The sequence below is a fragment of the Pungitius pungitius genome, chromosome 3 (assembly GCF_949316345.1).
Source record: "Pungitius pungitius chromosome 3, fPunPun2.1, whole genome shotgun sequence".
Taxonomy (NCBI): domain Eukaryota; kingdom Metazoa; phylum Chordata; class Actinopteri; order Perciformes; family Gasterosteidae; genus Pungitius; species Pungitius pungitius.
Genome location: NC_084902.1, coordinates 21,628,396 through 21,654,797, shown reverse-complemented (window position 1 = coordinate 21,654,797; position 26,402 = coordinate 21,628,396). Strand labels below are relative to the sequence as shown.

General features: G+C 41.6%; 1 protein-coding gene across 7 annotated transcripts in view; it reads left to right on the top strand.

Annotated features, from left to right (window-relative positions):
- LOC119197117 (diacylglycerol kinase zeta) overlaps positions 1 to 24,218 on the top strand; it is a 58,076-nt gene extending 33,858 nt beyond the window's left edge. For all 7 annotated transcript variants that reach the window (XM_037453601.2, XM_037453767.2, XM_037453938.2 and 4 more), the window contains 11 exons: positions 3,945 to 4,011; positions 6,418 to 6,458; positions 7,163 to 7,305; positions 12,170 to 12,253; positions 12,473 to 12,529; positions 13,689 to 13,738; positions 18,980 to 19,020; positions 19,308 to 19,428; positions 20,478 to 20,514; positions 20,860 to 20,959; positions 22,909 to 24,218. In XM_037453601.2, coding sequence (XP_037309498.2) covers positions 3,945 to 4,011; positions 6,418 to 6,458; positions 7,163 to 7,305; positions 12,170 to 12,253; positions 12,473 to 12,529; positions 13,689 to 13,738; positions 18,980 to 19,020; positions 19,308 to 19,428; positions 20,478 to 20,514; positions 20,860 to 20,959; positions 22,909 to 23,025 — 858 coding nt within the window. In that variant the 3' untranslated portion in view covers positions 23,026 to 24,218. The remainder of the gene's footprint in view (positions 1 to 3,944; positions 4,012 to 6,417; positions 6,459 to 7,162; positions 7,306 to 12,169; positions 12,254 to 12,472; positions 12,530 to 13,688; positions 13,739 to 18,979; positions 19,021 to 19,307; positions 19,429 to 20,477; positions 20,515 to 20,859; positions 20,960 to 22,908) is intronic.
- Positions 24,219 to 26,402: the final 2,184 nt, after the last annotated feature.

Here is a 26,402-nt window from a genome sequence, read left to right as displayed (position 1 = left end):
ATTATTGATTTGTGAGGTCAAGCCATCTGAACAACTCTGCCTCCTTGTTCTTCCGTCATGGCCTTCAGGAGACAAACATGTCTTGTCTCATTAGTTTCCCAAATGTGTCTCAGCATGTTTCAGCATGTTACAGCATGAATATTTTTTGTGTACGTTTACAACATGTATTGATTACCTTTTGAGTTTTTTGTTTATTGTTGTGAGCTGTACCCAGCATGCAGTTCGGCAGGGTAATGTTTATATTAGTGTTGTTTGTGTGTCACAAGCTGTTGTGTTGTGGTGTTTTTTTACCCCGCTCCAACCGCTGGTTGCTCCTTGATGACATTTAAAAATAATTTCTGGCGCTTGCCGAAGAGCAACGTCATTTGCTAGGGCGAAACACCGGTATGAATGGTACATGAGAAATTCATACCGTTTGGAAGTCTTACTGTTTGAACGGGTATACTGTGCAGCCCTAGTAGGACAATTAGGTCTCTTTTAGGCTCCTCAGAAGAACCAAAATATCAAGTAACACACACAAGTATAGTTGTAATGTCTCCAAACACAGGTTTTTTTTTTCACAGGATCAGAAAGGACATTTCATTTATGGATATTATATTATATTTGATTCAAAGAACTTATGAATTTTTACTTGATCTCTTTTGTATAAACACTACATTTCATTAATAAGTTATTCCACAAAGTAAAATAATTGCTAGAATAATTGTTTATTTACATGTATTTTGTTGACTAAAACTAAAAACTAAAACACTGGCGTCACTACGGCACATTGCATCTTAAGGTCGGAGGGGTTATTACAGACACCACCTGCCTAGATTTCCTTTCTGTGGCTTTTCTTTCTTCTTTGTTGTAGGTGGGGGGGTTATTGTCTGTTCTGTCACCGGGTGGAGCAAGGGATTGAGGTGGCTATGCTTGTTCACAAAGCTTGGAGCTCTGCACTTCAATCCTTTTCTCTAAGACTTGACGAAAGTAACCTAGAGTAACGTATTAAAACTGTTTTTATTGCTCTCACAGAGGACCACATCTCTTTAATCTCAGTGATGTTGAGGATGCAGTTAAGTAGTGTCATACCATTGATGGCTTTGCATTATCACCTCTCCTGTAGGTCCAGTTTGAGAATCCATTTCACGTCTATCTTGTTTATTTGTGACTTTTAGTTTATCTGACCATGACAAGTGTGAAACTTTCTCATTTTTGGGTCCGGATTTAATAAAAACATAGCTTATCTAGCGTGATTTTTTATCTGCAGATTTTTCGACCCTTCACAGGACATTCTTTCCTCAAGATGGAGATATGTGAGGACCACAGTATTAGGTTGTTTGTGTTGCATATTCTCTATTGATGTAGACAGAGGATTCCTCTAGGGAGGCAGGGGTGCTGGGTCTGTTCGTGAGGAGTTCTGATGATAATTATGATTTAACATTCACCTTTCATTCAGGTTTGATCTAGCAAATCTTTGTCAACCGTGTTTGTCTTAATTCCTCATGAAACAGGAAATATTTATCCCAATGCTCCACACCTCCTTTTCATACCTGAGGGGATCTCAGTATTTGAGTGTGATGTACAAAGAGCCCTTCATCTTCCTCTTCAGGAGCAACACTAACTCTGTACATGTTATTTTTACTAAGCCTTATTCTTATATAGGTCACATCGCTAACACTAAAGAGACAGCTCTCGGGTTGATAGTCGGCCTTTGTGTTGCATAGCAACCAGGTGGTGTTTGATCTTCTGTTCACTGGTGAATGATGATGCGCAATGGTGCACTTGAGATTGATTAGGAGTGTTGATAGTGTCTGATAATAAATGAGTATTCACGTATTGTGGTTTTCTGTGTGTGTGTGTGTGTGTGTGTGTGTATATATATATATTATATAAATACAAAGATATATATAAAAAAATGTTCATCACGTGTCCTCCTTAGTGAACAGAAGTCCTGCAGGAACAGGCTGACTGCTCTTCCAGGCTGATGCTCCTGATTATTAACTCAAAAAGCCCACAAGGATTCTAAATCAAAAAAAGAACTTTCTACGTAAGAAGACAAAGGGAAAGAGGAAAGGCAGAAGAGACAGGAGAAGAAAGTAGGTGAATGCAGGAGTCATTCAGTCAGACGGGCTTACCTTTTGATTTGCTGTTTGTGGGTTTGCCGTTAAAGCCTGCCGGCGGTTTACTCTGCTCGAGCCTGCTTCTGAAGTCGACAGCAGGATGAGATGAGCACGGAGAGGGAAAGTTTAATTCTGGCTTCATGCACACTTGTCACAATCTGCATGAAGGGCTTGAGCTTCGAAGGAAAAAAAAACTTGTTTTCATGGTTTTCTTTTGTTTTACATTCATTCACAGTGCAAAACGAAAATAGGTTGCTTTGTATTATATTAACTGTTAAGCAGGATTCATTTCGTGTAAATAGTAGCAATTTCCAGAAGAGTTAAAGATGTCACTCACTGAACTCACAAGGACAGTGAGTGAAAGAACTCAAAGTAGTGAGGAAACAAGACAATGGACGAGTCAAACTGACTCTGGTACCCGGGAAACGGCTCATATTGCATGTATAATGTCATACTGACTTGTTTTCCTTGGGTTTCTTTCCCTGACTGACACTGCACTAAGGGACTTATTTAATATTATAAACTTTTTTTTCAACCCAAACTACAACCTTTTTGTTAAAGCTGACCAATAACTTGCATTGCAAAAGTTAACCTACAAACTAAGTCAACCCATCTTTAAAGTTTATTTTGAAAAGAGAATGCATTTAATCGTACAGCCCTGCAGCACCCTTCTTGACCTTCATAAAGCCAAACAAACCGCATCCATAGTACTCCTACCGTTGAACATGGAGATGGATTCGACTTTAGTGTCTTACAGCCCATAGAAACAGAACAAAAGAACATGCAGCATACAACACAGGGCAACGACAGACCCAGCGAACACGAAGATCCAGCTCCAGCAGCACAACATCTAGCCCTTAATCTTGGGTCTTTGGTCGAAGGATTTTAAGTGTCTAACTGGGTGGGTAGCAGGGGTTCACAAATAGATGGCTTCTTTGGATCATTTAGGTTTAAAACTTTGAAAACAGTCTTGAGTGAACAGGGGGCCAGGAAGTTAAGTAACAGGCAATTTGGTAAAAGTTTATCTGAGTGATGCCAAAATCCCAAAAGGTTCTGTAATGAGGAGAGTGTATATGGTGTGGATGCAGACACAATTCTCTTGCGCTAGAATCAACATTTTAACAGTACAACAACAAATAAACTTAAAGGAGGAGGAGTTGATCTTGAACACACGTATAAAAGGAGATAATATGTGTATTTTAATCATTTCTGTCGTATGAATTGAACGTAGTGTATTTACGTTGTTTATTCTGTACATTCATTGCGGTCTCTCCATCCCGGGGGGAGGGATCCTCCTCGTTCGATCTCTAAAGGTTTCTTCCCTTTATTCTCCCCATCGAATGCTTTTTCAATTTTTGGGGAGTTTAGGGACAGAGGATGTTGCATGTGTAGACTGAGACTGTAAAACTGTGAGGACATTTTGTGCTATAAAAAATAAAATTAATTGAATCAAATAATCATGGCACTAACTGACACCGCCCCCCTGCGAGAGGGCTAAAACTAGTATCGCAAACAAGTTAAATGTGTAAGTTTTGGGAAAATGTATAGGCTCATTTTAAATGCCTCATCACTCTAAACAATCAGATTATATTTCTTTAAATGATGATTTTTTGGAACCAAAAAGCTTGATCCACGTCATCTTATTGTGAAATTTAGCTACGTACAAGGAACAAGGCCTAGATATCTTCACCAAAGAAACCATCCAGTTTTTCTTGTTATTTTGCTGCTCTTAGAGCTGCTCCTTGGTTCCTCTGTTTTGTAGATGGATGCATCCCTTCTTAACAAAAACTCTCCCTTTTCTCCTGCTTGGGAAATAACTATTTCCATCGGTCTGTCTTTCAGGAGGAAACAGCCAAGCCAAAGAGTCTTTCCTCGCAAAGATTATCTCCAAAGTGGTGTTTCTTAGATTGTAAGTACATCACTGCTACTGTTTCCGTCATTAGTTTTTCCACCACCCCGATGCTCTACTTAGATTATGAATGTATATGACATAATGTTCTTACTGCAAATAATGAGAGAATGAAGTTTCTGCTGTGCTACTCTTCGCTATACTGAAAAGCATTGGAAAATGGTTGTATAAAAATGAAAGACTTTAGCTTTTTGCAGATATGCATATGCTGTGTTTTTTAAATGTTTTTATTTAGTTTAATAAATTAAGATAAGAGTGATTTAAATATATATTTTTAAGGGCTATCAAAAATAAAGCATTAATCTATGCGATTAATGTGGCCAAGATTAATGCAATAAAATATTTTAACGTTTAAGAGGAATTCCTCCACGTGTCAAACAGAAGGGGGAACAGATCACTTTACGCACCGCTAAGCTAGTTGCTAGGCTACTTCCATTTCAACATCATCCTGCGTGGCACACAGTCTGCAGAGCACTGCCACTTTGTCCTTAAAAGACAGTGGTTTGGAAATTGTCTTGGCTAAATGTGCGGCGATGATCAAATGTTTGTAGTTTTGTGTTTAAAATACAATTTAACAATTAAACAACACTGTCTAAAATACACGCTTTCTAAAGTATTACTCATTACTTGTAAGATTTAGTATTTTGTAGGAAAACAAGGAATTTAATAGTGATTCATTAATTTCAAAATGTGCGCTTAATTAATTAAAAAATGTTTTATCTCTTGACAGCACTAAATATATTACAGTGGTAACACAGACAGTGTTAATGCCACTAGAAAGCATCCACCACACACAGGACTCAAAATGTGGGACAAATATCAATACATATAAGGGGGGATTTTAAGAAATGTTCAGAATTAACAACATGAAACAATTACATTGTTAATCTGTATGACAGAAATGTTCAAGCTTTAAAATATAAAGAGAGCAGTAATGGCAGTACTTCCACTAAAATTATCAAGAAAGAACGATAAAAAAATAAAGGCAGTACAGTAATAGAACTACTAATACAAATATTAGTCCAGTACAATGTAAAGATGAAGATAGAAAAGAGCTCAGTGTTTCATAGGGAGTTCTCCTTCAGCGTGGGTCTACAGCGTCATATATGGGCGCTAGTCCAATCCCTAACTATTACTTGTCAATTGTTTATAAAATGGCTTATATTGCATTTTTAACCCATCCCACGAAGTGGAAGTAGTGTTCCCACTACATTTCACACCCAGGAACCAGTTAGGCGTTGGGTGTCATGCTCAGGGACACTTTGACATGGAGAAGCAAGGGTTGGAACCACTAACCATGCGTTTCCCGGTGCACCCTCTCTACTCCATGCGCCACCATACATACTATAACCTATGAACCTGAGTCAGCCCTGAATTTAAACCCAAGCCAATCCTCTCATAGGAAACATAGGATCCTGAATCTTGCATTCTGGGTGTGCAGTGTTTTAGTAAGGGTTTTTTGTATGGAATGCCGTTTTATTCAAAATTAAATAAATTAATAAATACATAAATAAATGAAATATGCATTTGAAAAACATCGTGAAATGAATAAATGAGGCAATAAATACATAAATATTAAATGCATTTAATCATTTCATGGTACTTTTATTTCATAAGTACACTTTTTTATTTCATAATGGCACTGTATTTCATAATGGCACTTTATTTCATAATGGCACTGTATTTCATAATGGCGCTTTATTTCATAATGGCGCTGTATTTCATAATGGCGCTGTATTTCATTTCATGTTCTTATATGCAAATCAGGGGGCGTGGCTATCTATCATATTCAGAACAGACAACAGAGCCGTGTGCAAAAAAGGCTGGCTAAGGGACGTGAGAGTGTTGACATAATGCAAGACATCGGTGGGCTCCGAGATAGCATGCTAGCATTAGCGGATCAAATCGATCAACATGGGTTATCTGCAGATACTATTTTGACACATATTGAGGGTTTTTTGGAAATACTAGGGCTCTCGGTTCCCACTTCGGCAGCTCTAGACTGCGGTCAACTCAGCCGACACTCGGATATCCGTGGTCAACTCAGCCGACACTTGAATTTTAGTGCATATTTATGTATTTATTGCCTCATTTATTCATTTCACAATGTATTTCAAATGCATATTTCATTTATTTATGTATTTATTCATTTATTTAATTTTGAATAAAACGGCATTCCATATTTTTGAGGAGAAAGTTTTAAAAATGAATTGTGGCTTTGACAACTCCTGGAACCATTTAGTGCTGGCTCAGGTTTATAGACTTATACTAGCGATGGCACAATAAGCTCCTAACTCCCCTCTCTCTTCCACCCAATACAAATAACTTGTCTTCATACCTCTCCAACTATATAGAAACCGATGAATTTAAAGAGAAGATTCATCCCTTGTTTCTGTTTCTCTTAAGCTACAACCGCGGATCGTTTCTACAGGATTGACCGAGCACAGGTAGTCTCTTACACCTACACTATCCTGTCAATATCTCTAAGTGAAAATATGGGTCTCTTTACCACAAAGAGCACCGCCTCTCGCTGCATTCCACTGATTCTAGCTTCTTTTAGGGAGAATCTCGTTTAAATATGATCAGGTGAAATGACGTATTTGCTGGTGAATGCAGAGGAGTTATTTGTGCAGAATAGGGCCTGAGCAACCTGCCTCCCAGAGGATAAACCAGCCCATATGCTGCTTCTGATAGAGCTAGTGTTCACTGGAGCTTACTCATTGATTCATTGTGGATCATGTGACAATTAATTATCTTAAAAAATAAAGGCGCCGTGCATCCTCCTTTTCTCCGCTGAGTTAATGTATCAACCCATTTATACTGATATATCAGAGCAGCTGGCAACAGACATTTTGGATGCCCCCCAAAAGGAAATAAATATCCATTAAATAAAGTGCAAATGTTTTGCTTTATTCATTTCAATAAATAAAGAATGACACAACTGTGGTGCTTATTTATCTTTCTCTCTATAGATGAAGATAAATAAGCACCACAGCTTTCAGTATAGTTAAAGCTGGAGGTGTTACTGTCTGGTTATTGAAGGCTTCATCTCATAGTCCTGCAATTTAGATAGATATTTTTGTGCAGTATGGATGAATGTTGTAATAAGCTTGCACTTCACAGAAGGGTAAGAACTGCTTCATGTTTTAAGGAACATCTCAACTACGTATCAGAAATCTCCCAAGAAGAAATCTTCATATTGGACCCTGAACTGGTTGTCACTATGACAGTGAGCATCTCACCCTCCGCCATGCCAGACCTGGTTAACACCGCCTCCAGCCTGGTGAAAAGCAGGTAGGTCAGGTGGCGCTGTCAGGTGGCGCTGTCAGTGTCACCAGCGGTTAGACCTTGAGAGCCTTTCAGTGTTGATGTCAGAATTAGTCTGTGAACCTGGGGCCAAAAGGAAGGGTTCCTCAAGGCTGGGACATTCTTCTGCGTCTGGGTCTTGTTTGGGTCTGTGTCTTGTGTCAACGGACTCATTTCAATTCATGGTTCAAAAAGGCTTTTGCGTGTTGCAAAGCAATTCACCGCTACTGTTGAAGATGGCGTAGAGAGTGACGTCGTTGTGTGTGGAAGTTGTTGGTTTGTTTAATTATTTATCAAAGACTTTTTTTGCCCCGTGCATCGCCCCTGCTGCTTTTCATTGCATTTTTTTGGCGGACGTTTTTGTCCCGTATTTTCCTCCACAACTTTGTACACCCCTCGACTGGCAAACAGACGTTTCCTGAGATCTGCGTCCACTATAAGGACGCCATCCGCGCGTCCGTATAGTCCTTAATTTTAATAATGGCCCTGGATAATGGAAGACCGAGGACCTCCCTTTGGTTCACGCATTACAATGTGCCGTGGTAATGGCTATCCAGCATGGACGGAAGAACACATTTATTGTGCCTGTCTCTCTCTTTGTCTGTCTCTCTCTCCCTCTCTCCGTTTGTTTATTATGACTATTTTCCTCTGTCTGTTTCTGCCTCTTTCTTCTTCAGGTGTATGTTTGACATGAAACATATATGCAAAAGCATGGCAGTCAAAATGTGTGTTGTGTTTCAGTGAAGAAATAGGACATCAGGTTTGTTCTGCTGCTACATGTCCATGTACAGTAAATGGTTGGTAGTGTGGGAGGAGCTCGGCTCACTCCCATTGGTCGAGTGTATGTTGATATGGTGTTGCTGCTTCACAGTTTGAGTAGTGAAGCCTATAGAGCCTGTTGGAGGGCAAAGAACTGCATCATTCAGAGGCTGTATTTCTGTGTGTGTGTGGGTGAGGAAATACATGAATAATATTTTCTACCTTCATTTTACAGTTTATTGTCCTGAAGTGTTACTATTTGCTATGGTTGCATGCGTAGGTGTGTTTGTGTGTGCTTTGCTCTGCCTCCATATGAAATCCTTTAAAGCATATTCACACGCACCTTCACACTGATTAAATTCTCACCTACAGCAGCCGGTTAGTGCAGTAGTCTGCTGTGGCTCTTTGAGCGCTCCCTGTCACAATGAGAAGATCACAGAGAATGGGAAGGGAGATGCCAATGACCTGCTCATGTTTCCATTACAATCCATTACAAAAATGTTAGAATGGCTTTTTGAGTTGTATTTGAGGGATGTTTCAGTCTTTAAGCCTGGAACACACCAAGCCGACGCTGACGACTGCAGAATCGGCTCACGTCGGCAGCGTCTGGGTCCAAAGTTGCCCTGTCACACCAAGCCGATTCTCAACACCCGACGGCCAAGTAGCACGTCCGTTCTGTGCCTGCATAAGAGGAAATACCTTCCGTACCAGCAGGTGGCATTATTGGTTCGCTGGCTGAGCAGTCAATCAGAATTTGACTGACCAACAAGCCCCGAGGCCGATTCCGTTACAAAGCCGACGAGGACCATATTCGGCCGACGGTGCGGAACACAGTGAGGAGATTTAGTCTGCTGACGCACGAAAATTGCCCGACGGCCGACCGTCGGCTTGGTGTGTTCCAGGCTTAACTGTTTTTTGTGACCCTAACTAGCCGAGGTGAAACCTAGCAGGCAGCGGCCAATATCTGATGTATCTAAGCCACAAAAAATTATTTATTATTTTTGGCTTTTAAAACAAACATGTACAGGAATGTAATTCCTGTACATGTTCTCCTGGCATTTTAGTTATGAACCATGAACATATACAGATTATCATACAGGATAGAAAAGAGGGATTAAATTAAGGAACCGGTACAAGAGTATAGACTGAGCAACACATGGTAATCCTAAGAACAAATGCCTTCAGCTGGTGAGAATGTGTGCGCACTTTTGTGAGTGCACGTGTGTTGGCGGGCTGATTTGCAATACTGAGTGCACCGAGTGGGAGGATGAGGAGGAGAGATGAGGCCGAGAGGCAGGGGGCGAGTGAGGGAGAGATGGAGGGACGATTTTGGAGTCAGGAAAACAGTGAATGTGAAGAGAAATGCATGTCAGAGCAGCAAGAGACACAGCACTCCATGTAGACACACACACACAAACACAGTGTGAGCGCTGGGCCCACGCAGAGCCAGAGGTTAGCGTTATTCCTCCCACTATAATTACCTCTCTCTCTCCTTTGCTCTCTATCCCTCTGTCTCTCCGACAAACACACTGAAAGACGCCTACACACCAAACATTTTGTTTTCTGAAATGATTTCTGAGCTGATAGCTTCGGTTCACCCTTCAGCATCAGGTGTTTTGGGGTCCATCAGCAGAACAAAGCTCGGGTCTCTTTTCCCTCTGCCATGGGCGCAGGTGAAAAGTCAAAAGAATCAAATGGCTTGAGTACAAATACAACTAACACAACTAACAAAAGCAATACAATTACAAAGGGAAATACGGGTATGAATTCTATATTATTTCGCAAAATCGAGAATATCCTTCACCGCAATCGATTCCCACCTCAAAGCATGAGTCTCCAGAGATGTTCTCTCATTGTTACAGTCTTTTAAAAATCACACTTTGTGTCCTTTTTGTTGCAGCCGTATGTGATTGGCTGCATATTTAAACGTAGCTCCTCCAACGTTGCTTTTGTAACATTCTTCTGTGAATCCTGAAAGCCCTCTCTCCTGACTGTCCCTCACTATTTCCATATTACAATACATTCAATGAAAATACATTTCGCCTACAGCTTCTTCAATGTAAACATAACATTGCATGCATAATATCGTCATCATCTAATAGCGAATACACGCTAATCATAACACATCTTAAATCATCACATTTCAGCAACTGGCCGGCGAGTTAGCGTGTTAGCTTGTTGTGACTACTAGTGTTGCCACCAGAGGCTCGACAGACTTTGCTATGAATGATTTTTTGATATAACGCAACTTATGCCAGATTTTCCAAATCCAAAAACCCTCTAAACAGACACAGCTCCTCTCTTGGGCACAAGTTGTGTTGGTGCAGTGTTTTCATGTAGCAACAGAGTTACTTCTTGTTGTGAGCTGTACCCAGAATGCAGTTCGGCAGTGTAATTTATTTACATGTACAATTATTAATTAATTGTTGTTTTAACCTGTAAAAGAGAGTTTGTTGTGGGTTATTCATTGTTGTTAATAACAGTAATTACCATGAATCAATCTCAACACACGTTAGACAACTAGCTTTGACCGCCGGCACCACCGTCTCCACGATGATGTGTGATAATAAAATCAGCGGCTTGCAACGTCAGTGGTTATGGCGTAACACCGGTATGAACGGTACATGAGAAATACAGTAAGGAGATCTTATACCAGTATACCGTTTGAACCGGTATACCGAGCAGCCCTACTTACAGGTCAGTCGCCCCAAAAAAAACAATAAAGGCAGCTTACCTACTTCCTCAACTGAAAACAATGAGGAAACAGGGGCTTTTTACCCCTAAAAGACTCTAAAATGGAGACCTATGGTGATACCAGTCCCTTTCAGTGAGCTAAACTCTGCCCCCCTCCCTGCAGCGCAGCACAGCCTTTTGGAAGCTGGCACAAAATCATGAGAGCCAGCCACCTCCCAAGAGGCCAATGTTTTCCCAATTTGTTGTTTCATCTCACAAACAGTCGCTTGCTGTGTTGTTGATGATTTTAACTTGACACGGTCATATTTATCCCCCATGTTACTAATGGACGGTATCTGTACATAATGTTCTCCCATCTAATTTCCATCGCTGCATAGTAACCATAGCAACCTCTCACCACTTCCTCAACTTGACGTCCGACACAAACCGATTGCTTGATCAAAATTAATATGTGGGTGTTTTAAACATCTTATCACATCCCATTAGTAAAGAAGCTGTTTTAGAAGCAGTCACTGCTGGTTTGGAGCCGTGCTTCCTCAGCACACACAGCAGAGGGAACAGCACTGGAGTCTACCGAGGTGGTAGAACATCCTCAGACTGATACTGAACGACAGTATAGAATAAACCAGAAGGAACACAACAGTTTAACCATGATTTACTGAATGAGCATCATGCTGTATTAGAGAAGACAACTTTACTGAGGGAAAAAATCATGGGATAAATAGTCATTGGACATCAGAAAGAATGCAGATTTAAGATTTCTATACAAAAATGTCCCAGTGGACATTATGTTGCCAGCTGTGTCCTGCGACTCATTTGTCTGTTTAGGTGTTGGCAAGTTTTTTTTGTCATGCCTAAGTTACCTTCAGTTTGCAAATCATCTGCTTAACCTTGGTTCTTAAGGAGCTTCTTCTTCAAAATGCTTTGCTTCTCTTTCCCACTTTCTGTGCTGTTATCACACTTATGGTCATTATCTGGGTGTTCAATTCCTCAACCTTTTATCTAGCTACCAGACAAGTGAATGCAGTGAGGAGGTCACAGAGTGGTTGTGTGTCATAGACATTCAAAGACAGGCAGTCATCGGTAGCCTACATTTGCCCACTAAGCGTGAAGTCATGACTGTTTTCAACCATTCCCTCTCTGAAAGAGCATTATGTGGAAATCAGCCAGCGGAGTTTAGTGTTAGTACATTCTCCTTTATAGGTGGCAGAGAATGTGTATTGCAAATATAGATGACATCGAATATAGTATTTATTTTTGAATATTATCTGAACATTTCATAAGAATTAACGTACCACATGCCATCCCATCGCCATTATTTAGGTTCCTGCGGCTGTGGAGCCGGGGGACCTCAGTGAAGACTGTGATGACAAGGACTGTTTCCTATGTTCTGCTCTAGTTCTTCCGAGAGGCAGCGAGTGAACAGTGACAGCTCTGAAGCTTTAACACACAACACAACTCCTGTGGCCAGCAAACTCAGCAGGTTAGTGTTCTCTTTGACAAACACACACACTCACACCGTAGAGTGATGCATGTTGTATCTCTAATGTACAGACAACACAATGGATGATTTCACAAGTTGTCGCAATGGTACAAGCTCTGTATTTTATGTCATGTTCAAGTAACTGAGGAACAACAGTAAGACCCTTCCTGTCATATTCCTTCCTATCTAAAAATGTACTCATTGATTGATGTGTTGCAGGGCGGGGTGCATCCATCGCTCCAACACCACTGCTGCTGACTTCAATCCAAGACTGAGGTCAGTGCGTGTTAATACTGTTATTTTAATCAACACAGAACAGAACTATCTTAAGAATGATGCAGTCTGAATGAATGTTAAGGCATCTCTAAAACGGCTGTGAGTAAGATGGGTCCACCAATACCAAGCTATTTGCTTTAACAATGTTTTATCTCAGAATTTTAACTTTCTTCACCCTCATTTTATTTTAAGTGCAGAAATGGGCTTCCATAGTTCTGTGCATGCAAAACTCAGATAAAATTCAGCGAATCCAAACATGAGGTTTGTAACCAATTGGGGTCGGGAGGTTCAAGTTTTGTGAGCAAGCAAATAGCGACTGGGTCCACCCCCTTACTGTCAAAAAGAAAAACTGCGAGCAAACAGAAAACAGCCTCGCAAGCAAGGAGGTTTAAGTCTTCGCAAACAACTGAAAAAAGCATCAGAACCAAAGCATCGCTGGTACCGTCAACTGAGCGTCGGTAAAATTAACATATTCATAAAAACCACATACCATCTACTTAGCATGAGTACAAAACGACAAACCTGTCAAAACCACAGCATCACTGCTACCATTTACTGAGCATCAGTACAGAAGAATACCCACATCAGAACCACAGCATGAATGATAATATTTACTCATCAATACAGAAAAACAAACCCATCAGAACCACAATAATTACTGCTACCCTCTACTGAGCATCAGTATAAAACGACAAACCTGTCAAAACCACAGCATCACTGGTACCATATACTGAGCATCAGTACAGAGGAATACTCACACAAGAACCACCGCATGAATGGTAATATTTACTCATCAGTACAGAAGAACAAACACATCAGAACCACAAGAATTACTGCTACCATCTATTGAGCACCAGTATAAAACAGGTGTACTGTATTAAGCCATAATGTACTGTACACCTGTTTATATTGACCTGCAAGTTCCATAACAGAGCAGAAATCAAAATAACGACCGTTAGTTGTCATTTCAGGTATAGGTGCACAACAATAAACATGTTGATATAACATTGACATATCATTATAATAAACTTAATAGATTCGGGTGTCGGTGTGTGTGTCATGGCTGTGAATTGCGTCTTTCAAACTGTGGATTCTAAATGTCTATGAACGTGGAGTGAACTCAAGCATGTCTTGTGTTTTTGTCATTCCCTTTGTCCAGACTGGAGAAGGGCTCGAAGACAAGTGAGATGGAGAAGGAGAGGGACAAAGGTAACACACACATACAGACTCTTGTCAGCTAAAAGCTTCAATCTACTTTGTAGCCTTGAGGCGTGACCCCAATTCTGAATAACCCCCGTTCCTAGTAACCCCCGTTCCGAGAAACCCATTTTCAGCAACCGACAGTCTGAGTAACCTCTACTCTGAGTCCGTGGTTATGCTATGTTCACAACAAATACTTTAAACGCTCTAAACTCGCTGCCGACTCTCGGGGCATAATTTCTGGGTTAGGGTTTAATTTTGCATGAATTGCGTCATTCGCGCCAGTCGCGTGGCTAATCACCCTGAAAACAGTTGAACTATTTTTTCCTCTGCATCAACCATGGAAGACAACGCGACTGTACCATTTGTAGATTAGACACTTCTGGTAGGAGAATCTGTCTACCTTGTTGTTTTATCCACAATTAAAGCTGCGAGTAGCGTTGGTCGGCTCCTCGCTACTCCCTGCACGTCAGGGCACTGGCCAGACGGTTACAAATGCGGCCATGGAAACCTGCGGCCGTCGGACGAAGCATTCGCAAGTCAGTGGTCATTAACCGCGTGGAGCAACGCCAGGAATGCCGCTTTGCAAACTTTATCTTTGACATTATCATGGTCTTAGGCCTTTTTATGTCAACATATAACCAGGAGTCCATTTTGTCATTGTCAGATACTTTCATGACCATTCCACTTCAGGCAGAGAGTACACATCACCAGGGTGTGACTTGGTGATAACCAGGAGCTTTGGATGTCAAAACAATTGGGTTGGACCAGGCACTATATGACTCCTCAATAATGCCCATTTCCAACATCCTCCTTACCTCTCCTTTAATGGTCTCCCTTTTTGCCTCGGAGATACGATAGGGTTGGAGCCTTAGTCTTTTTCCAGGTTAGGTGATTATGTCTTGTTGAATCACATTTGTCCGTCCCGGCAGGTGAAAAAATACATCCTTAATTCGTCAGTTCTACCATGTCTTGCCGGTGGGTCGGGCTCAACTGGGAGCCAGAGGTACCTGTGAAGGGACATGATCTGGGATTTCAACCATTTATGTTGCCATTGAACACCGTCAGGAGCGTGCCATCTCTTCAACAGGTTGATGTGATACGTTTGAGAGGATTTTCTTCACCCAGGTTGCCTAACCTTATAGTATACCTCACCCACCCTCTCAATCACCTCAATGGGCCTATGCCACTTGGCCAGGAACTTGCATTGAACCATGGGAAGCAGGACAAACTCACCAGGCTGGAACTCCACATTTGAGCTTTACGGTTATAGATTCTGGCTTGGGCGTTTTGGGCTTGTTGCATATGCTATCGCCCTAGGGGCCATACTTTACCCATTCTCTCTTGCATCTGGTCCACATCCTCGATGACGGAGCGGTGGGCTGATGGCTTTTGCCCCCAGATGCAGCATGCCCCTGGGTCTCCGTCCATACAACAATCCAACAGCGAGAACCTTGTGGGAGCCTGGGGAACTTCTCTGATTGAAAACAAGACAAAGGGGATTGGTTAGTTCCAGTTTTTCCCATCCACATAAATAGCCTTCGTCAGCATTTGTTTTCCAGAGGTTATTGAAACATTCTACCAGGCCGTCTGTCTGTCTTAGTAGACTGAGGTTCTGATTTGGCCACGTTCTACAGCTTTCACATCTCCTTCATCACCAGAGACATAAAACAGGTTCACTGGTCTGTTACTAAACTTGCATTGGTCCTAAAGTAATAATTCCCTCGCACTGCCTTAGCACTTTCTCTATGTAACATGACTGCCTCTGGGAAAATGGTGGCATAATCCTTGATGACAAGGCTGTTACGGTCCGCTCTACTGGACTTCGGCAGGGGTCCTACTATATCCATGGCCGCCCTCTGGAAGGGGATGTCAATTACAGGAGATTAAGGGATTCTGGTAGTGTACCTTTGGAGCTGTTTTATGGCACTCTGGGCAGATTTAGCCTAAATCTTGGACCGCCCTCTTCTCCCCTGGCCAGTACAAGCGCTTGAGGATTATATTGTAGGTCCTCCCCTTCCTCTAGATGAGCTCCCAACATGTGTGAGTGGGCTGGGTACAACACATTTGGAATATAGCATTCAGGGACTAGCAACTGTTCAATCATCTGCTCCTTCATCATGTCCGGTACTCTGCAGACACAACCAAGGCCAAGGGCAGGCTGCAGCGTGTCATCGGCTCTGCGGAGAGGGTGATTGGCTGCAATTTGCAGTCTCTCCAGGACTTGTTTGTGTTAGGGAGCTGGGGCCACAAGGACCTGGACTCAAAAACAGACTCAAGGCAAGGTAGTCAGGGTCATAAAATGTCTTTACTTCAGGCAGGGGTTCGGTAGACGGGTAATCAGTATAGCCAGCCGTCCTATAAGCCCACAAATGTGAAAATATCACTCAGTCTTGACCTATCAGCACTAGCACCGGCAGATTTTCCACCAAACCACAAAGTCTGGACCTCAATGTGTGTGGTGGCATAATCATGTAAATCCCTGGGGACACAGGAGACTGCGATAGGGGGCCCCCTGGGGCCAGTGGTCATTCCTGGCCGTAGAATGGTGACTGCACTGCACAAGTCCAGTAGGGCTTCTGCATCCTGGGTCCCAATTCTGACAGGCAGCTTTGGGGCCCTTGAGCCCTCATGGGCTTCCGGCCCTCTATGGTGGATCTGAGAAGCCCGCAGTAGGCATCTGTAGGTCCTCCACCGGACAATTCCACGCTAGATGCTCCTCTTGCATCACAGGTGAAGCATTTCTGCCGGTGCAGATACACCAAGGGTCAGCGCTGGAGGGGCGGCCTAGGCTTTGGCATGTCTCCCCTGCGGTCAGAGCGGCTGGGTCGTAAGGGCTCTTGCCTACTGCCCTGCATCAACCTGTGACCCGTTGCACTGTGTGTCTCTCTTTGAGTACCTATTTTATCCTGAATCGATAGTGACAGATCATTACGCCCACATTCTCCGCCAAAGGGTCCTTTTATTAACAAGGTCAGGGTAAGGGCCCTTAGGGCAACTTTCAACATAAAGGGTTCTTTCGCTCTGCGTCAGTGACTCCAGTGTACTTCACAGGGTTAATTGTTCCTCCAACCTGTTTGGGGCAGAGCAGAGAGGTGATTCCAGGTCGTTACCTCTTCGCCGTTGCTGTGGATCCTCTGTCTCCCCCTGCGTCTGCCTTCATCTGTCCTCACTCGCTGCTGCTCAGCTCCGTGCATATAGCCTCCCCTCCTCCAATTATCCGATGGACTGCAGATGTAAACAGTGCAAAGTGCCTAATCGCTGCAGCACCTGGATAGTATACCCCCTTTATCACCTCCCCCAATCTGAGCTTGGGGATCCGCCTCCTGTGCTTGGTCTGCTTGGCTCCTCCCCCTGTTTTGCTACAGTGTGTATGATTGTTTTATGGGATTTTGCTGCTAAGCAGGCTAGCCTTTAAGAACTTCCATTGATAGTGTATACGTGTCTGTACTGCAGATTTTTTTTGTGTCCTTTTTTTGCCATTTTAAAATTATTTAGATTAGAGAAGAAAGTAAGCGCTTACAATTGTAAATACTGGTTTTACTTTTTTGAGTTGTGGTGGGTTGATCATAGTGTTTCAAAGGACTAATCCTAATGGTTTGCAACATATATGTATATACTGCCTACTTACTTAATACTTCCTCTTGCAATACATGGAAATAATTAGAGGCACGTGTGGATTGGCTCTGTCTTGGACAGTATTACTATTGGCCTGGAGGTTTTCACTCAGAATCAGAATTCAGTCCATTCTTTGTCTAATATACATCTCTTATTCTTGATGCAGATATGTAGGTCTCTCTTCCATTGACACTCTCTCGCACACACACACGTCACTTGCTCCATTGAACTATGAGTTTGATGCAGTCAACCTGTCTGACCCCTCTGGGAGCTGTCTGTGTGTGTGCCAAATTCATGAGACTGCGCATGTCCTGTGTTTCATAAATCTCCTCTCATCCTTTCCTTGCCCTCCCCTCTCTTCCTTCCCCTCCCCATCTCCTCTTCCTCTCTCCTCTTCCCATCCTCCTTTTCCTACCTTGTCCTCACCTCCTTTTCCTCTCCTCCTTTCCTCTCTTCCTATCCTCTCTCCTCTTATTTCTTAAGTCGGGCTCTCATCTCCTCTGGTTTACTTAATACTTTCCGTGGGCTAAATTCATTTAATTCCTACATCCAGAGTGTGTGTTGGGTTTTGTGGTCTGTGTGTTGTTTTTGATTTGTCTTGCAGCAGCAAAAGCTCTTAAGAAGTTTGAAGTCCTCCCCCCTCTACACTCACGCGCGTACACACACACACACACACACACGCACACGCACACGCACACACACACACACACACACACACACACACACACACACACACACACACACTAAGCCGAACATAACTGGATTAGGACTCAGCTATTCAGAGAGAGAGGAGTGAGAGCGAGTATTCAGGTCAACCCTAATAAACATTCATGTGGTTTGAGGGCCTGGCTTCAGCAGTAACTAATGACGTTAACACACCATGTTGTCTGAGTTAAAAAAGGGTTTTCTTCCTCTAATTCTCTAGCTATACTATATTCAATATTTAAATATATCTGTGGCGTAGACCCTCAATGACTAAAAATGTAGGATTTATTACAATAAATGGTCAAACAGTTTCCTGTAAAAAAAAGTCTGCATCTCAAAATATTAAGGCGATAATATCTATGATGGTTCATGTGTGTGATCAGAGCCGATGCTATGACCTATAAGCATCAGTTGTGTGAGACCTAAAGGAGTAACTGCACACTCACACATTGATTGTTTTTTAATCCCAAAGACTGATACACATCAGTGATGTTAATGTTGACATTTTACAGTATGTCTATAAATGCATCCTACCACCTAACCCTAACAGGATGTTAACGCCCAATAAGCAAAATTATACTGTGGGTGGAGTAAGGCTCAAACCCGAGTGGGGGGTAGCTCTCAGCGTTGTGCTGCATCATACTGATACCAAAACAAGGCACCAACTGTCAAATTTTGATTTAGAGGGTGGGGAATCCTGATTGCTCCATGGAAACATGCAACATTTCCAAATGAAACTAGCTGCTTGTGTCTTCTTAAAAATGTTCATTGCTGTTCTTTTGTCCGATAAAGTTTTAGAATAGAGGATTTGAAGATTCCTCAGTAACACAGAGCTCAGGTTACCACATTGATACTGTGTGAGATTCATAGATTTGTGTGAAATAAGATGGCTTAATCTCTCTCTCTTTCACTCTCTTGTGATGCCAGAGATGCTGATTGAGTGTGTGAGGAACAAGGACGACAAGAAGGTAAGCCAGTTTATTTAGCAAATCAATCAATGGAACCCATGTTGTATGTCCTTTCTGTGGCTAATGCCATTGATTACCATTCATTGTAAGTAATAATTTGATGAGTGCAAAAGAGTAGTCTCTCAACAAAGTGTACGTTCAAGAATTAGTAATAAATTAACTTGGTCCACTTGGTCAAGATTATTTTGCGCCAGCCAACAAAACAAATTAATAGAGCTTTAAGTTTGTCTGTTGATTTTGTACTCATTGAAGATGTTTATTAATTTAACCTCTTATTTTACTCAAAGCTGCAGGAGCTGCACTTAAAGGGGGCGGACCTGACGGTGCTGGACTGTTCCGGCTGTAGTTTGCTACACCACGCCGTCGTTACGGGGAGCAAAGAGACTGTCCGCTACATCCTTGACAATGGTAACTGTATCACACAGCCAGGTGTTGGAGTTGGAATAGATTTAATTCTAATACAGCACCTTCATGAGAGATGCTAGAACATGTTGTTTATTAACAGATACTTGATGTAAATCAATTCAACAACAATAAGTCAAGTTTGCATTCGCTTTAAAATGTGTCTTTAAAAATATTTTCTTTGTTTACCTAAAAAACAAGTTTCAATTATGCTTAGTTAAAATCTATTGAATTAGGAAATTATGCCGTCTGCAAAAAGTTTGGGTTAAAGTAACCACAGTAGTTAGGTCAGGTGTAAATAAGTCAACGTTGTGCACTGCACAGCGGTTACAGCTGAATGTTAGCATCCAATCTCCACATTCCCCAAGTTAACATTGTTATCCCTGTTAGAAGCGTCAGCTTCTTTGCCTTGTTAAGAGCGAGTGAGAGGTTTGTATTTAGCTTTTCCTTTAAAATAGTTGAAGTGTCAGTGGAGACATTGTGGTTGATGCACCTGCTGTGCTCTAGTCATTTAATGCAGAACAGCTGCATTTGAACTAAATGTTACGGAGTGATCCGGCCTTCGCGGCGTCTGGTTGTGAACTTCATATAAGGCTAAATGCCGGCACAAGACTGATAGTCCTCAAGTACCTGACCTAAGTGTGTCCTTGCCTTCTGCATGAAGAGAAAACAAGGAAGCTCTTGTTGAGGCTCGAACTGGTCCCAATGGGCAAATCGATCATGCAACCGTTGAATGATGGCTAACGACCAACTGAAACAGTAACTGGTTCCCTCCAAAGTTTCCTCATTGGAGAGTCTCACAGGTTTTTTTCGCACTGTATTCACATAAATATAGTGAATAAAAAGTAATAGTTATAAGTCCTCAGCCTTCTTTGTCATGTTGTCACTTATGATGACACAGACCTCTCAGTTGATGCAACGCCCCTGAAAATTCTAAGATCTAAAATATCAAAACATATGAAAGTGAAAAATGTAAATAAATATATTATTCAAAACTGTCCTGGATTTTACTCCATAGCCTGTCTAAACTCTGTATGCTAATCTCTGTTTTCCAGCTCCTAGCGATCTGCTTGATGTCACAGAGACACTACAGTAAGTAGTCATGGATACCTTTATTTCATAAACACTGCAACACATTCCCTGTGAAAGGTCATTTAAACAAATTAGTAAATGGTATTCTTATATGGTATATAAGAATATGTAAATCTTTCCATTTTTCGTTTTGACCATAGTTGGTTTAGTTTTACTAAGTTGTTCTATTCTGCAACACCAGCTTGGATACTGTCCCACTGGACCCTACTGGCAATATGCTGGGAAACAAGTGTTTCAAATGCTAAAGAGCTTAATCATTAGGCCCCAAACAAAAGCCGCAGGGCATCAGACCACCAATGAAGCTGCTCACATGTCATGCTCTCCTTCTCTGCCTCTGACCACCAGTGGGGAGACGGTTCTTCATCGAGCTGCATCTCTATGTCACAGGACCATCTGTCATTATCTGGTAGAAGCAGGAGCCTCACTTATGAAGACGGACCTACAGGTAGGTTCCCCCCCTGTCACCAATAATTTGACGGATTCCAGCCCGCGCAACATCAAAGTGGACATTATCTGGCCCCCTTCCTAAAATGAGTTTTACACCCCTCTGTCCTTCCGTCCTTCTGAAGATGAAAAATACAACCACATGTACATGCAATGTAGGGAGCCAGTTTTAAAAGCATAATTTTATACCTCCAGCAATAGAAGTCACAAAACCTTAAAAGACAGAGGCAAGCTTTTAATGGCCTGAGAAATTGCTGTGGAGGATTTAGGTCAGCTTGTGTTTTCAGACTTTTACTATTCTGTGAAGAGAGATTGTTATACAATAATCACACAACATTATACTTCTGCTGAAAGGGAGTTATAGTGGGCGTTCCATTTTTTGGCCGTAAAGCTGCCAAATCTGCCAATCCTAAAAACTTGAATCTTTAGAAGAAATGTAATCATAAATGGTGTCATAATTACGGTGGCCCTGAAGTGCAAAGCAACATTACAAAGAATGAAACACTTTTACAAAGCTCGAGACAAATTAACATTTTGGAAAACAGATTTACATTGTTGAAAACAAATTAACATTTTATAAAACAAATTTACATCTTAGAAAACAAATTTACATTTTCGAAAAACCAATTTACATTTTCGAAAACAAATTAACAAGACGCTAAACACTTTTACCAATCCCGAAACAAATTAACAAAGGACAGATTCCTCACGGAAAGGGAATGTACCAAATACCGGAAGTGACGGAAGTGTTGAGCGCGGTGTTTTCATTGGTTGTGGAGTTTATGGCGACAAAGACATTCATTGGAGGGATGTTTTGCCCATTTTGTGGCAAACACATGAACAGCTTAACCGGTTTTGCATTACGTGTGGTCGGTGTTTGGAGTTTTTAAAGGACGCGGACCAGACGGAAACACCAGACATACTGCATCATTGCGTTCAATATTTTAACGAGGGTCACTCGTACGCTGTAACCGTGGACATAATGTCAAGTCTACACGGTGTAAACATGCTTGAGGACTCTTAAAAGTAAACTGAACTAAGCCGGGTTGTACCGCAGAAAGGATTATTCCTCGCCAAACGCCGGTGTTACGTGCCTACTGGTTTTTGAACCTACTGGTTTGGCTACGCGTGCGTGTTTGTTTTGCCCCGACAGCGGCACATGTTGTCTGCCTCGGTAGATAAAATATAAAATAACATACATTTATTAATGTTGAAAAACATTCAGATACATAATTTCAATGCATATATATTCACTGCTAGAAATTCAATCACCTTTTTATTTCAACCCCCGATGACACAGATTTACTTCCATAATCTCGTCGGCAATAAACTGTGGAATGTTTGACACTGTGACCTTAACTGCCGGTGTGCTCAGAGGAAGGACGGGTACATATGTGTCAAAAACCACAAACCCGTTCTCCGCCACCGGGTTTGCTTTACATATAGTATCTAAGGGGCCACAGCATTATTCATCCTTGCAGTGGACTTTACGCTGCTGTGACCGACTACCTCCCCTACTGCCAGGCTGCATTTCTCCACCGAGCACGCAAAACACGGCGCGATCTTCAGACGGTGTTTGGCCAGGGTCAGCTTGTGCAGATCCATCCTGGCGCTTTGCACGCTGAACATTACACGCTTCCCAACTGCACCAAACACAAAAAAAAACTCTACAACCAGCTACACATGCACACTGAACCCTACACATCACAACACACTATCATTCACAACACTGCCCAGTGAAGAAAAAGGATAAAAAAAGATTGCTAGTATATCTCTCAGAACCACGGTCCGTACTCTCAGCATTCCTTCCAGAAAGAGAGAGAGAGATCCAGGGAATGTCATAGCCACCTATGCTCCCACTTTGTGACGAATGTTGGGCCGCTGTTAGAATAAAAACACAAAGGACATGAGCTACAATAATGAGTGTTAATCTGTCTGTGTCTTCGCCAGGGTGAGACTCCTAAGAACCGGGCTGAGAAGGCTCATGACTCTGAACTGGCAGCCTATCTGGAGAACAGACAGCATTACCAGATGATCCAAAGAGAGGACCAAGAGACGGCTGTTTGAGGGCACTTTCCTCTCCTCATAAGGACTGCTCCACAAATACCAGTTACGTGCATTTGGTGATGATTAGGATTGATAATTACAAGTCATTCCATGATGTAATGACAGTTTATGGATAGTAAAATCACCAGACTCAAAAACTTGTTAATCATTATCAGTAAAACTAACTAGCAATAATAAGAGTCTGATATCAGACAGGTGAGGGGGTGGGTAGGGCATTATTGAAGTTATAATGCCATACTTTGTGGGGTTGGTATTAAAAAGTTAATTCTAATGTCATGGTTGAACTTCCTCAGGAAATGTAATTAATGTTGTACAACCATGCAGTCACAGTCCAAGTTACTATGGCTACAAAGTGCATTACATACATTACGTCAACCTTTTTTTCCCTTCAGATATTGGAATATTATGTGTACAGTGTAGATGTTTAGAATTTTGTATTTGAATATCCACAGAAATCAAACGGATGTGAGCAGTCTGGTGTTAAGGTCAGAGGATTCCTGAATATCGGTAATAATCCAACAATTTGGATGAAAATCAGTGATTTCCAAACCTGCTTTGGTTGTTCTTATCTCAGACACACCACTTCATCAACGTATTGTACATGCTGTAATTAGTTGACTTGTATCCACATATTCAATCAGAGTGATGATTATGGGTGCATGTGATGAAGGATTGGAATTTAAATCTTTCTTTTTGTGACTTTTATTCCATGTTATGTCAAGTAAGATCAAATTGGTGTGTAAGCGTAAGCTTAGAATCATGCATTATGGAATAATATTGTTGTGCCAAATAAGCTTGTTCACATAATACTTTGACATCAGCTTTATTGTCTGTCACCTTGGAGTAGATCACTCAATTTCTTTCATTCATAATGATATTAAGATATACACTTTTCATTCATATAATTTGTTGGCATTTCAATTCCCCTGGCAGACAATTGTAATGTTGCAATGTACTTTATGACTTGAGTCTACCAAAGAACTTTGAGTCCATTTCCCAGGATGCACCGAGGCTTGTACAGCTGGAGTCTCAGACCTTTGCTCTGCAAGAACCAACTCTTGGATTATGTAATGCTGCTGGGCAGCATAACCCATGTTCACTCTCACTGTATATGAAGAGAGTCAATTATTAGAAATAACTGATTCAACATATCACGGCTTGAACCCTAATAAAGCAAAATTACGGTTAGTTTTCTCCTGCCTGTGATGTGATTTTTGCCTTTTGAATGGTCTCACTTTGCATTGATAGTATATACATCTATCATGTATTGTGACGAAGTGAATGTAAATTGTAAATTGTATTTACACCTGAAACCAGTCCAGTCTTTGTTCTTTAATGTTAATGGTGAACACATCGGTGTGCAACTGTTCAAATCTTTCTATCTTTCTATTCCTCTATTTGTGGATTAAATTCTTTGGCACTTGGCAAATTTGTTTTTGAGATTACTATGAAGTCAATCAAAGAAGTAAGTTTATTGCAGATCTTAACCTTGTTTCTTTTACTATTTTATGGATATGGGATTACATAGCAAAACAGTTCAGTATTCTATCATTTCAGTTTTAAAACAAATCATTTAAAATAATCTTCACAGACTACACAAGGTTGGTGGTGACAATGGTGAGTCTTTATTGAACACACAATTGCTATGGATGGTATTCCCGACTGGTAGACAGGTGGGTACAGGTGATGAAGCGATGTGGTGGAGGGGTCCGGGAAATCCAGAGTGAACGTACTAGAAACGGAGATACAGAAAACTAGTAAGCACACAAGTAACTACAACCAGTGAACAGAGACTGATTTAACTACACACAAGCACAACATACGAGTTATGCCTAAAAATCTGGCGAGGACTGGATGTCAGGTCTCGGCTTAAGTAGTGTTGTAGACAATGATGAGGACCGGGTGTGTTGATTGCAGACTTGGAACATGTGGGAGCGGGCAGCAGTGATCTTGGACTTCCCGGCCTTGTACTCATTGCCTCAACCGGAATAGGTTACGTTCAGGAACGATACTAAACACAAAACGGACACAGACAAACAGGGAAAACACACTCAAGTAGCTGGGATCGTGACAGTATGAGGAGACAATGCCAAAAGGTCATTGGGGTATCATCATACAACTATCACACATTTTGTTCAAGTAGTGCTGTCCACAAAGCCAAACCTGTGAGTGCTGTTTTTAACTAAATATAGTGTGTCAGCAGTTCCGTTCGATTATCAAGCTCTTCAGTCGCACGCAGGAGAATGCTGGGATATTGATATGAAAAGATACCTGTTGAGTGACATTGCCTGCTATTTTTCAGAGGCTGTGAAGATCTGCAGGCTGTCTGCAGGATTATACCTTTTTAATAAAATGTCAAACAAAAACTGCAAATTAAATTTGTATTGCCACTACAATAGGTGTTTCGATTATCATGGACCATGGTATGCTATGACTAGAAAATTCCGCAGAAATTTGTGGCTTTGAGTGTGGCTGAGACTGCCCGAAGATGACGCAATATACACACATACAAGTATTGTACAAGTTGCAAACCATTTGGATTTATAGCCCTTGGAAACACAATGATGATCTTAATATTTTTAAAATGCCCAAGTTTCTGCAGCCACAGACATCAGTGGAATTTAGCAAGTCATTAAAGGTTAGCTTGATAATCCCATAAAACAATCATACACACACGCAAGGCTAGCTGGATGGCTAGCACAGCATTTCAACTTTCCACAGATACGCCTTCGCTCCCAGAACAAAGCCTTCTATAAACTACCACGACTACCATGACCAAGATTTGCAGTTATATCGACCTACAATGACGGCACGTATATGGTATCACAGCTCAGACCACACACTATATTAGCAGCGACTAGACCGTCTGAAAATACCATCTCAGATAACTTTCCAAAATAGTATTACATTTAAGGCACGTTTTGTACAGAAGTGAAGTACGAATTTGTGAGCATAATTTATAAAGGTGGTAAACTAGCTAGCTAAAGATATGAGGGATTTTCTCTGGCTAGTGTAGCCACTTGTCAGTTGTCCTTTTATTGCTAGAGAAACAGGGATGGTCCGGTGTCAGGGGTGCCCGGTCGACGGGGATTGCGCGCCGTTATTTTCAAGCGGGTGCTGCTGCCTGGAGGAACGCTGTCGTTGACCCCCCAGGTCTAAAGGCTACAGCATGCTTCTGCGTCTGCCTTTGCGCGTGTGCGTCTTGTGTCGACGGACTCATTTCAATTCATGGTTCAAAATGGCTTGCGCGTGTTGCAAAGCAATTCACCGCCAGAACAATAGGTGGAGTAACGTATTTTGTTAAAGACGTTCTAGAGAGTGACGTCTTTGTGTGTGGAAGTCGTTGGTTTGTTTATTTATTTAGAGACTTTTTTGCC